Source organism: Pinus tabuliformis, chromosome Q (genome assembly GCF_031772625.1).
Source record: "Pinus tabuliformis cultivar Carrire ecotype Pingquan chromosome Q, CPIR1, whole genome shotgun sequence".
NCBI classification, from domain to species: domain Eukaryota; kingdom Viridiplantae; phylum Streptophyta; class Pinopsida; order Pinales; family Pinaceae; genus Pinus; species Pinus tabuliformis.
Window position 1 is genome coordinate 281,018,408 of NC_142296.1, and position 14,410 is coordinate 281,032,817.

General features: G+C 28.6%; 1 protein-coding gene across 1 annotated transcript; it reads right to left on the reverse strand.

Moving 5' to 3' along the window:
- Positions 1-1,853: 1,853 nt before the first annotated feature.
- Positions 1,854-13,334, reverse strand: LOC149219325 (uncharacterized). The gene is made up of 2 exons (XM_089386786.1): positions 12,226-13,334; positions 1,854-2,028 (listed from the first exon to the last, which is right to left on the reverse strand). The coding sequence occupies exons 1-2, from the start codon at positions 13,332-13,334 to the stop codon at positions 1,854-1,856; spliced, it is 1,284 nt and encodes a 427-aa protein (XP_089242912.1).
- Between the last annotated feature and the right edge of the window lie 1,076 nt (positions 13,335-14,410).

The following is a 14,410-nucleotide window of genomic DNA, read 5'->3' on the forward strand; positions in this document are numbered from 1 at the left end:
TTCTTCTTAACGAACAACACCAGGGCTCCCCAGGGTGACACACTAGGGCAGATATAGTTTTTGTCCAACGGCTCCTGTAATTGCATTTTTAATTCCGTCAATTCTGGTACGCTCATTCTGTAGGGTGCCTAGGATACCGGAGCTGCTCCTGGCACTAATTCAATGGTAAAGTTTATATCTCTTTTAGGTGGTAATCCGAGAATCTTCTCTGGAAACACATCAACGAATTCCTATATCACAAGAATATTCTCCATTGTGGCTGTTTTATCTTTCGAGTTAGCATAGCCCACTTGGATGGCATAAATCCAACATCCCTTCCTAATACATTTTGTTAATTGTGAGGCGGTTATGGGCCGAATTTGCACTGGCCGCTTGATTCCCTGCATTTCTTGCTTTATTCCAAGCTCATCCTTATAACTGATAGTCTTGGTTTTACAATTAATTATGGACCAGTGTTTCTCCAACCAGTCCATACCAATTAATACATCGTATGAACCAAGAGGAAGCACATTTAATTTTGTTATAACTAATTGTCCTACTATTTTTAAAGGGCAGTTTTTGATCTTAGCATTTACCCGTATTTTTTCCCCTGTTGCCAACTGAACTAGCCAAGGGTCCTTAAACTTAATAGGTTGCAACTTATAGAGCTCCACAATTCTAGGACTAATATAACTTAATGTTGCACCAGGGTCAATTAAAATAGTTATAACAATGTCTAAGAGTTTACCTTCAAATTCCACCATGGTCGGCTGGTACTCCACCTAACGATCCTCCAGTGCAGCATTAATCTTCGGTAGACTCCGTCCTACATTTCCAACCGTAGAGGCTTCATAGACTTGGGAAACTTGTTCAGTTCCTTTTTGTTGGGGGTAGTTTTTAATGTAATGAGGTCCACCACAGCCCCAACATTGCACAGGAGGCCTTGCTGTCTCTTCGTTGTCCATTTTTCCGGGTTGTTCATTGGTTCTGGACTCAAGGGGAGGCTATAATCGGAGCGAGTTCTTTTGTATGATTTTTCTATTTTGTCCCTTAGCGAATCCTTTGTTACCACCTCTGTAATTACCCTTAGTACTTCTAGCTAGCTTGCTGCTTTTTTTATCGACCCATCTCTTACCTAAGATTTCACCCTTCTGTTTGCCTTGCTGGTAGCAAATTTGGGCTTTGCGTATAGCCTCATCCATAGTCCTTGGGTTGTCAAATTTGATTCTTTCTCTCATACTCAAGGCTAAACTGCTGACAAACCTTTGCACTTTAGCCTTTTCTTCCCGAAAATAAGGCACATAACGTAGTAATGAAGTAAAACGAGTGATGAACTCGTCCATAGTTTGCTGTCCCAATCGTAGGTCATGGAACTCTCTTGCCTTTTCATCATAGAAGAGTTCTGTCAAGTATCTTTCTTTAAAGCATTTTTGAAATTTTTCCCAAGTGATAGTCTGTTCACTCACTCCTTTTACCATTTTAACTTCCTCCCACCACAGGGTGGTTTTCCCCTACAATTGGAAAATGGCCAACCTTGCCTTAAGATTGTGATCATATTCATACAGCGGAAAATATTTTTTCATATTAATCAACCACGCCTCAGCTGCCTCCTCCTGTTCTCTGTCAAAATTTGGTGGTTTGATCTTGCAGAATTCCCCTTGCAACTCTATTCGTTGCCTTTTTGATGTTTGCTGTTCGGAGGAATTATCAGATCGTTCCTCTTCCCTTCCTTCTGACTCTTCGGGTTCCGTATTTTGATTATGTTCCCTTGACATCCTTTGCTGTTCAGCATTGGGATTCAGTGGTTGCTGATTTTGCTTGTCAGATAGCCTCTTTATAATTCTCTCCTATTCCATTCCTTGCGTTATCCTCCCTCAATCGGGCCATCTCATTTTCAATTCCTGCACTGTCTCCAAAATTGCAAAGTTTGAATTGCGAGCCTCCTCCCCAAGCTGTACCCATAATTCGGGGTTATTCTCTGTAGGTCCCTGTCCCACTACAAATCTGTGTGACGCACTGTCTGCTCTCCTCATGATGTCAATCTTTCTCCTGTACTTAAACATAAAAATAACAGGTGAGTAGTCACGCATCAAATTTTTATTTTTATTTATTTATTTTTATTTTATTTTATTTATTATAATTATTATTATTATTATTTTTGTTGTAAGTGTTCAATAGAGATGGAATTAAATTATATTTGATATGTATAACAACTCCAATTCCCCAGAGGCCATAGTTTTTGATTCCGGGTTCTGATACCACTTGTAATGACCCCACCAAATAACCTACATGATGATAATTTTTTTTTTTTTAATATCTACACATATTTTTACCACCCTGCATGGTTCTGTACGCAAATGTTTTCAATTTTAACGCCACCTACATGTGGCAACCATAGAAAAGGGTCATGAATAGAATTATCTAGATATCCATAAACGTATTTGAAAATATCCCGCGGAGAGTAGGGAATTGTTTGCGGGTATTAATGCTGGCATGCTCTTTCCTTACACCTGGCCTATGGCTTTTATGTTAGCTGTCTTGTTAACGTGATGAGGGCGTGGTCTATGAATCATTTGCTTCCGCACCCTCAGGCTCCTCCCCGCATCGATGGTGGAGATGTGAGATAGCCCATCCGAGGGTGAGGCTGGCTCGATGCACATCAACTCAATTTATTGCTCCATTAAGGCTTCCAACAAAACACTTGGCTTCGACCCTGCACAACTCCATTTCCTTCTCGGTGCCGAACAGGCTCAGAACCTTGGCTTGACGAGGAAGGGTTATGGCCCTGATGCTTAGCCACGTTTCCAGATTGTCTTGGACCTGTTTTCTTCAATGACGATTGCCTTTGGTAAGTGTTAACACAATGTTGTTTGTCTATAAGTTTTATTTTCCTTTCTATTTCTGTTCGGCCCGAATTTCTAACACATTATAGGCTTGTCTTTGTTTCTCTATGGACAAGGGTTCTAGTTCTTGCTCCAATGAATTATGCATGGGTACTGGTGTAGCTGTCCAGCTTCCAAGTTCGCTTCTCTCAAGATCGGCAGATGGGTATGTTCTTATATTTCCTCTGCGTTCTATTTTTTTTTTACTTAGCTACATCAAGAAAGGAAGGCCTCTTAGAATTTTAAGTAGAGCTCCTTAACTCTGTCGACTAGTGATGGCCCTCTGGCCCATTCCTTACAACTTTTCTCTTTCCGCTTAATGTACAGAGTATTGGCAAGATTCAAGCCTGACGAGTCTGCCCAACTCACGTAGTGTTGGGAATCCATCCCTCGAAAGGGTTTTTAAACTGTTGACTATGTTTGATGAGCCCTCGAGCTCTATTATACTTTTTCTCATGTAATGGATACTCTGTTAAGTAATTTTATTCAGGTTTTTACCTTGGAGAACATTTTTGACTCCTACGTTTTTACGGCTGTTCATGCACACAATGTATTTATGTATACTTCCAGCCTTTTTTTTTCTGCTATTGGTCTGGCCTCTATGACCTGAGTTCTGTCGGTTAAGGGTAAATGCCTACCCTGAGGCACATTACCTTTCTCCTTGAAATTCTCTGTATCTAAAAACCCTTGTTAGTTTTCATAAGTTATGGAATTATGATGTATATATCACTATAACAGTGCATCCTTGCAAATATATATATGTTGTCGTTCTGTACACTCCTCTGTTACCAGCAGGGTTTCATTTCGTATGATGTATTGCATAATGCACACCGCATGATGGCAAAGGGTTTTATGCTACACAGGTTTTATGTTCTTGCTTGACATCGAATGAGAATCTAGCTCTGCATACTACTAGATTTATGTGTATAACCTACAGGATTATTACTTAAATTCACCCTCAGAGTCTGGTTTATTCTTTTATGCATTCTCTCTGAGTTACTCGTTTCTGTATGAGGCCGAGACTTACAAGATTTGCTTTGCGGTCATTTTGCACACACACACACACACACACAGACATATATATATATATATATATATATATATATATATATATATATATATATATATTTGAGTGCTTACCTCGCTGTCTCATAGATTGATTTGCATACGAGAAGCAACAACTAAACCCTAGTTATAAGGTTTGCATCCCTTCGCGATTGCGACTATGCTATTCAGATTTTTTTTTTTATATATCGTTATTCCGCAAATGCTTCAAGGTTCTAATTGGAATACATTATATTTTTTTCTACATTTTCTCTGTGATAAAGCATGTGAACAGAATTAAAGAAAGAGCTCTGTTGGCCCTTCTGTTGTTAATAGAATGCATTCGTTTTACTGCAATAGCAATTTTTGGAAGACTATGAATCTACGGTGAACCTGTGGTTTTTCTTGTTCTGATTTGCTATTTTTTTTTTTTGTAATCTCTGGAAGAATTTCCTAGTAGACCGCTCTCACATTTGACTCTCATAATTTTTAAAAAGAAGAAAAACAAGATTCAAATTCTTCACAACCTACAAACACTATCGTCAATAAGAGTTTCCCTAGGAAAACAATCATTTCTCCGCTCAGCTACCTGTCCTGATTTCCTATAAGAAAATTCCTCCCACTCCCCTCCCACACTATAAAGAGGAAAAACAAGATTAACATTATACAGCTTTCTAAACAGTCCCAGCACATAGTTTTCTTACATACCTAGAGTCCTCCGGCTGAAGAGTTGTTCTTGACAGTCACCCGAATCAGGGTTTACTGTCTTTCAATCCACCCGACCATGAGATTCATCCTTCAGGACCAGAATCTCCCCCTTTGCATCTTGCTAGACTGCAGTCTTCTGCAACTACTCATGCAGCGAGCAGGGCTATCTGGTCATCACCAGACTTAGCCACCTTCCTTTCCTTTTGGATTCTTTTTCTTATTTTCCTCTTCCTGTCCCTACAACGCAGATTTTCCCTCCCCTCCTCCTTTCTTAGGAAACTTTTCCAGTTAGGGGAAGTAGTTAGGGTTGCTTCCACAGCAACTGCTTTTCCACCTCAAGAGGACAACTTCCTCCTTGAGGATTTTTTCCTTTTTAAGGAAACACTTTTCTTTATCTCATCATGAAAACAAATTATATTAAATTTTTAAATAGATAAAAAAAACAGGTTCCATTTACATTTACCACAGTAAATTAAATATTTACATTTTTAACCCGGGGCATCACATGAAACTTTTTTATCACGTTCCCGAGTTCTCTCATGAATTTCAATATCGGTCAAAATGGTTACTTGTGTGAACTTGAAATACACATAATTTATTCAAATGTAGAGGTTATCTCATAAAACTATTAATAAGGATTACTTCGAATCTAATTCTTTATATAATAAGGATTACCAATTATACGGGGAACTATTGAAACTCTTTTATCACTTTCCTAAGTTATCTCATGAATTTCATGAATTTCAATATCAGTCAAAAAGGTTACTTGTGTGAATTTGAAATACACATAATTTATTCAAATCTAGAGGTTATCTCATAAGTTAAAATATTCTTGAAATGGGTTATTTGTATGATTTTGAAACTCTTTTATCACTTTCCTGAGTTATTTCATGAATTTCAATATCAGTCAAAAAGGTTACTTGTGTGAATTTTAAATACACATAATTTATTCAAATCTAGAGGTTATCTCATAAGTTAAAATATTCTTGAAATGGGTTATGTGTATGATTTTGAAATAGACCGAATTTTAAAGTGGGTTATTATTGTTTCATTTTATGATTAATATTATTTAGATGAAAAATATTTTTTTTTTAATTTTTTTCTCTGTTAAAATGTTAATGGTAGCAATAAGAAGTAAAATTTCTTTTTTATAAGCTTTCTTGAATATATGTATTGATTTTCTTTGTTGGCATAGCCCTTAGAAAACAAATATTCGCAGCGATTAGAGCATTACACTTGTATTTTGAAAGATTTGATCTCTCTCTACCATCAATAATCTAGAGATTCATATTTATCAGGCAATCTAGAGATCCATATTTATCAAGATTGGAAAGCAATCAAATTTATTAAGAATTCTAGCATTACACTTGTATTTTGAAAACTTTGATCCCTCTCTACCATCAATAATATAGAGATCCATATTTATCAAGCAATCTAGAGATCCATATTTATCAAGTTTGGAAAGCAATCAAATTTATTAAGATATGTGGTAAAACAAATGTGTATTTGATCCCCTCCACACTTGATATATGGAGTAATGATCAATCTTTGCCCTTTATATAGATATGTCTTTATTTCTAAATATGGTTTATAATATAACATAATATTATATTATATTATAAAATAAACTAAATTATATATAGATAATTTATGAAAAGATAAATGAAATTTATAAGAAAAAATAATAATATTAAATAAATAAATATAAAATATTATAATAAGTAATTGCAATTTAATTATATTAATTAGGTAGTATTTTAAATTCTATATTGAAATATCATCTAATAATATTTTATAATATAAAAAGAGCTATATTTTTATTTACTATAGTTAAATTGGATATCTATATATATATATATATATATAATAATAATAATTATAGTTAAATCAAATAAGATTAATTCTCAAATAAAAGATATATTGGGGAAAAAATTATAATAGTAAATTAAATAAATAAACATATTGTAGTAATTAATTATAATTTCGTTATATGTAAGTATGCAATATTTTTAATTAAGTAAATAAGTGTATAATTTGTAATGTTATTTAAAATATTATAAATCATATTATATAGATGAGAATTAGTTTTTTATTTAAGAAATATAAATGATATTTATACTTGAAATATAAAATTATGTTAATTAATATGGATATTGAAATATTTTATTTGGTTTTTCAAAATAGTTTTATGTTATTAATATATTTTGGTTTTAAATATTACATGTTAACTAAACTAAACATAGAATGAATTAAACATTTGTGTAACATCACTAATACTATTTTATATGTTATACTTCAACTCCATCTTGAGTAGTGAATGAATTACATATTTCCTCATACTAAAAAGTAATTTTTTATTTCTTTTAACTTTCAACTAAATTATCTCTTTATATCAAGTTCATTTAAAATTAAGCTCAAAAGTGAAGAATTGATTTTTTACTAAGATTGAATTACAAATATCAGTAAAGAACCCATTAATGGAATAATAATGCGCTCTCTCTAAGTCAATAAATTACAATATGATGATGCTCATAATGGCTAACACCCACTAAAACCAATGTGGTATATATATATATATATATATATATATATATATATATATATATATATATATATATATATATATATATATAAATTAAATTACTTTTCTTTTCTTTATTTAAATTTGATATAAAACTTTGTTATTTAATATAAAAATTGAAATATTTTAATTATGACTAAAAATAAAATGTTTTTTTGTTATTAATATATTTTTATTTTAATTAATAAATGGAAAACAAACATAGAATAAATTACATATCATGTAATATCAATTATATTATTTTTATATGACATTTTTCAACTCCATAAAAAGTAGTGAAAATAATATTTTTTTTCCTTTACTTTCAATTACTTTATCTCTATATAAAGTGGTTGTAAATTAACATGGAAATTTAAGTATGTTATTTATGATCTACATTGATTTACTTTATCTCTATATAAAGTGGTTGTAAATTAACATGAAAATCTAAGTATTTTATTTATGATCTACATTGATTTTTTTGTTAATTTGTTATTGAAAGTATTGTTTTATTATTTTTAAATATAACATTATGATATAGAGTGTTTCTTATTTAAAATGGATATTGAAATAGTTTATTTGATTGATACCATATATTTATCTTATTAACATGTTTTTATTTTAAATATTACATGTTCACTAAACCTAGAATGCATATTTTATTTATCGATAACACTGTGTTTTTTTTCTTTTCTTTTAATATCAAAATTATTTTATTATTTTTAAATCTATGGTCTTGTAGTGCACCTCTCAACTACAAATGTTCCTAAAAATATTTATATAATAAGAATTCTCTCATATATATCTCATATAATAAGGATATCCCCTTATACACTATTTCATTTTTATAAAAGAAATTGTTATTAATATTTAAAATGTTACCTATCAACTCCATTTTAAAAGAAGAACATAACAAATCTAAGCTATTAATGAAATAAAAAATTCTCTATAGTATAAATTTGATATTAAATATTTTATTATTATTAATATATCCTAAATGTTATATATCAACTTGATACGAAGAATGGAATAAATTACATGTATTTCTTACAATAAAAAATGAAAATATAAAAAAAATAAAATAAATTGTTTTGTTTTTTTAATATAAACTTACATAGAACTATATTATTTAATATGGTCATTAAAATATTTTATTTATGACTAGCACCAATACTTTTTATTATAAATTGTCATATGTCATAAATTAGATAGATATACATACATCTATATTTCTTTATTTTCAATTAATTTATCCTTATACAAAGTCTATGCCAAATTAAAGTATATTATTTTTACATGTCATATATCATTTGGTATGAAAGGGTGAAGAATTAGATAGATATACATATATATTTCTTAATTTTCAATTATTTAATGACATATGAAGTGGTGACTAATGAAATATATATTTCTTTATTCTCAATTATTTTATAAGTACTTTATCTTTATACAAAGTCTATGCCAAATTAAAGTATATTATTTTTACATGTCATGTCATTTCATATAAAATGGTGACCAATTATATATATAATACTTCAATTTGTCACTTTAATTTGGAATCTACTTTGCATAAAGATAAAATAATTGATTATATATATATATATATATATATATATATATATATATATATATATATATATATAATCAATTATTTTATCTTTATACAAAGTAGATTCCAAATTAAAGTGAAAAATTGAAGTATTTTATTTATGGTACCAAATTTGGGGTTAGATGGGAGTAAATATGCATATAATGAAACCCTATTGTTAACTAAAGCATTCAATACACCAAAATCTAATAGAAGTGTCATCTTGTACTAGATTTATGTAAGAAAAAAAGGTGTAGATTTTAAATAATAAATCTATTTGATAGATTTATGTTAAGTATTTTTTTTAATATATTTTACATAATAAAATCTATTTTATAGATTTATGTTAAATGTATGCTATAGATTTATTTTATGTAATCTAAAAATTAGAACAATTCAAGAATTAGAACAAAAACAAGGTATAGAAAAGCATTTAGAATTTAGTTCATTTAGATTTAAATACAAATATTAAGAATGGATGTCAAAATTGTGTTGATAATAAAACATCTAAAATTTCTTATTAATTTAATTTTTTGTTTTCAATATAAAATCTATTTTATGTAATAGATTTATATTTTGATTTCATATAAAATATTTATATTAAACATCAATATATTAATATTAAACATCAATATGTCTTCTGACTTAGTTACCGGAGAATTCACAGTAAGAACCATTTTCTGCCAATATTTCAAATCCCAACCGGATCCATCATCAGGACCACTTGAATGCTTGATAGAAGAAAAGCTAATTTGAGAGATTAAATATTAATGAGGAGAGTAAATTAAGATGAATGTCGGCTCTTTTTTTTTTTTAATGTCGGCTATTTTATTTATTTATTTCATTTTATTATTATTTTATTTATTTATTTTTTATTTTTATTATTTATTTATTTATTTATTTTTTTAGGTAATTAATTGATTAATATAAATTATTATTATGTTGATCATTATTAAAATTAATATTAATTTTAATTAATCAATTATAATATTTTTAATAATTAGTTACTTTTTTATTTTAATATAATAATTATTATTAATATTAATTGTAAATATTATTAATAATAATAACAATTATTAATATTAATTGTAAATATTATTAATAATAATAACAATTATTAATATAATAAATAATAATAATAATTAGTATAATGGATTGCAGATTTCTGTGGTTTGGTTTTTTATAATCTGAACTCGGATAATCCACAGTTTTCATTCTTTCTTTGTCGACCTTTCGAGTCTAGACCAAGACTCATCATCAGGACTTGATTTACAAAGGAGAGAGAGAAATGAGTTGATAAATAGGGTTGAGGCTGAATTGTCAAGAATGAGAGCCGACCAGTTTCATGCTTGAATGAACAGGATTATTTTTATTATTATTTTTATCTATCTAATATATATTCTATTAGGTTCTTTTTAATTTCATTTATTATTTATTATTTATTATTTAAGGATAATTATTATAGTTGTATATTAATTTTCTTTTAGTGAATAGTTTTTGTAATAAGTTTTTTTATTTATAAATGATGATTTTGTTTTAATTATTTGTAACTTCATGTTAATTATGATATATCTTAAATTGTTAGAAGGTTTCTAAGGGAAATGTGTTAAAGGATTTCAATATGTTAATGTTTTTTCTATAGCTTTAATAAATTAAAGTTATTTTTAATTTTTATTTATTATACATGTAAATACTTATTTTCTTGATTAATAAGAATTTCAATTAATAAATATAAACATACAAGATTATTATGCATGAATATTCTTTTTTAACCAAATAGATTATTAATTTTAATTTTCTAAATAATTTATTATAAAGATTTGTTTTATTTACTTGAACTATTATTTATGTTTATATTTCTTTTAGTCTTTTAATATTTTATGATTTTGTTTATATTTCATTTAATCTATTACTATTCTTATAATTTTGATATTTTAATTTTATAACTTTATTAATAATACATGAATATACTTATTATACATTATTATTAATTGCTTGAGTTTTTTTATTAATTTTTTTGTTTACTTAATAATTTATCATAGTGATTTGCTTTTTACCTTATTGTAATATTTTATATCTTTGTCTATTTTTCCTTTAATTTATTTAATTCATGTAATATTTTAAGAGGATGAAGTGTTATTACAGATTAGGCCTATAAGCTAGATTAAGAAGGTGTTTATATTACATTAATCTTTTAATATTTTTATAATTTTGGTATATTAAAGCTTATTTATAATTTTATTTATTATACATGAATATACTTCTTATTATACATGCTTATTAATAGCTTGAGTTTTTTATTATTAATTTCTTGTTTACATGGTGATTTATCATAATGATTTGATATTAACATATTTTAATATTTTAAATTTATGTGTCTATTTTTCTTTAAATTATTTGACTCATGAAAGGTTTTAAGAGGATAAAGAGTTATCAAAGAAGGGTTTATAGGCCTATAAGCAGGATAGGTTATAAACAAAGTTATAAGGGGAGGGGGCAGATTCGATCTAAAGAAGGGAGGATAAGAAGCAAAGAAGGCAAAAGGAGGGCCAAATTTACTCTATGGGGGTGAGGAGGGAGGTCCAATTCCTACTAATTTCCAAGCCTCCATCTCTGTTGAGGTTATGCGGGTGTTTTATGATCTCAAGGGCCTCCCGGACTTTACGTTTGAACTGGTGTTTTTCATTTGCAATGACTTTCGTGTTTTCAAGGCATATATGGTGGTTTGTCTTACCTGCATGTTCTGCCAAGGCCGAGGAACGGGTTCTTTCTCTTCGGATATCTGCACTATGCTCTTTTAGCCTGATACTGACTGATCTACCTGTTTCCCCGATATATTGATCTCCACAGGAGCAACTGATGATGTAGACACCTTTTTGTTGGAGATGTTCTGGGTTGTCTTTGACTGATTTCATTCTTTGTCTAATAGTTGTCAAGGGTTTGAATGAGGTTTTGATATTCTTATTTAAGAGAATTTTGGCTAGCTTGTCAGTTACGCCCTGAATATATGGAAGGTAGGCCTGGGCAGCTGGGGGATTGTTAGTTTTGTTTTTTGTGTTTCCAGTTTTGGCTTTTTTAATGGCTTTGAAGATATCTTTATTATTGTATCCTAATTTGGAAAATGCTCTTTTTAAGTAGGTGATTTCTTCGTCGATGTGGCTCTCATCAGAAATTCTGCAAGCTCTAGTGAAGAGGGTTTGAAGAACTCCCATTTTTTGGGCTGGGTGGTGGTGGGAATCTGCATGGAGATAGTTATCAGTATGGGTCTTTTTCCTGAAGACTTTGTGACCTATAGAACCATCCTTGTTTCTAATGAGGAGGATGTCCAGGAAGGGGATGCAATTATTATCTTCAATTTCCATAGTAAATTTGATGTCCTTAGAAATGCTATTGAGATGGTTTAATTTTTTTTTTTCAGTTCATCCTCCCCATGGGGCCAATCCACACTGGTGTCGTCCACGAACCTGATCCAAAACCTGGGTTTTAATGGGTAGGTGTCCAGGGCCTTCTTTTCAAACTTTTCCATGAAGAGATTGGCTACGATAGGTGAAAGGGGTGATCCCATAGCCACTCCTGAAGTTTGCTCAAAAATCTCTCCTTGGAATGTGAAGAAGGTGGATCTCAGATAGACTTCAGCTAATTTTGCAGTTTGTGGGTCCGTCACTTCCTTCACTACTTGGATTGCTTCATCTAAGGGAATTTTAGTGAACAACTGGACAACATCAAAACTAACGATTTTATCACCAGGTTCTACCTTGGCATTTTTAATGAAATCCACATATTGGCTGGAATCTTTTATGAAAGAACTAGTCTTGCCAACCAGCGGAGCTAATTTTCTAGCGACATATTTTGCTAATTCGTAAGTGGGTGATCCTATAGTATTGACTATAGGTCTCAAGGGGACATCTGCTTTATGAATTTTGGGGGCTCCATAAATGCGAGGGGTAATTTCACTGTCAGGAGTAAGGAGTCTTTTTAGTTTTTCGTCTAGATTAGTTTCTTTTATGGCTCTTTTGACCAGTCTTGTAATTTTAGAGATGGGGTTCTTTTCTAGTTTCTTGTAGCTGCCACTGTTGTATAAGTGGTCCTTCATTTTGCTTATGTAATCATCATGATTCATTACAACCGTGGCTCCTCCTTTGTCAGCTTTTAAAATGACAATGTCATTGTTATTCCTAAGATTTTTTAGGGCTCTGAGTTGCTCTTGGTTCAAATTCTTTTTAGGGGGCCTTGCTTTCCTAAGGATAACCGCACATTCTTGTCTAACAAGTTCTTTTTCCTCTTCTTTGAGCGTTTTGATTCCATCCTCCAGGCTACATATAATTTCTTCGTTAGGGATTCGTTTCGGGGCTAAGGTGAAATTGAGCCCTTTGCTTAAGACTTCAATTTCTTCTTTTTTCAACTCATAGGAAGAAATATTTATGACTTTATTGTTTGAATTCTTTATATTATCTGCCTTAATAATATGATTTGTTATGTTCTTATATGGATTATTATCTGTGTTTTCCATGTTACCCATGTTATCCTCCTCTTCCTTATTAATTTTATCATCTTTATTGACGTTATGCTCCATGTTTACAACGGTATTGTCATTTTTAAATTTCACCGTGCTGTTTTTTGGCAGGTTAACGATGTTGCTAAGCGGATTAATGTACGCTATGGAGGTATTAGTATTAATAATATTAATAATGATCATAATTAATATTACTAATAATAATAATCCTAGTATATTGTATTAATATTTAATATTTATTATATATGTATGTTAGTACAATTTTTATTATGATTATTATAAATTAGAATTATTATTAATATATTTTAATAATTAGTTACCTTTAATTTAATATAATATAATAAATTGTAAATATTATTATTATTAATAGTAATAGTTATTATTAATATAATAAATAATAATAATAATTAGTATTAATAATATTAATCTTCGAATCTGGTATTAATATTTAATATTTATTATATATAATATATAGTAGTACAATTTTTATTATCTTTTTTATTTTAATATAATAATAATTATTAATATTAATTGTAAATATTATTATTATTAATAATAATTATTAATATAATAAATAATAATAATAATTAGTATTAATAATATTAATAATGATCATAATTAATATTACTAATAATAATAATCTTAGTATATTGCATTAATATTTAATATTTATTATATAATGTATGTTAGTACAATTTTTATTATGATTATTATAAATTAGAATTATTATTAATATATTTTAATAATTAGTTACCTTTAATTTAATATAATATAATAAATTGTAAATATTATTATTATTAATATAATAAATAATAATAATAATTAGTATTAATAATATTAATAATATTAATCCTCGAATATTATATTAATGTTTAATATTTATTAAATATAATATATGTTTGTACAATTTTTATTATGATGTTATAAAATAGAATTATTATTAATATATTTTGCTATTTTATGAATAGTATTATTAGTGTATTATTATTGTAATGTATTAATATTAAAATTAATTAAATTTTATTGATATTAATAATAATTATTATTATATTAAAATTGATATTATAATATTAAAAATCGTAGTTAAAAATTAATAATAGATAAATAATTAGTGTTAATGACTGATAATTAATATC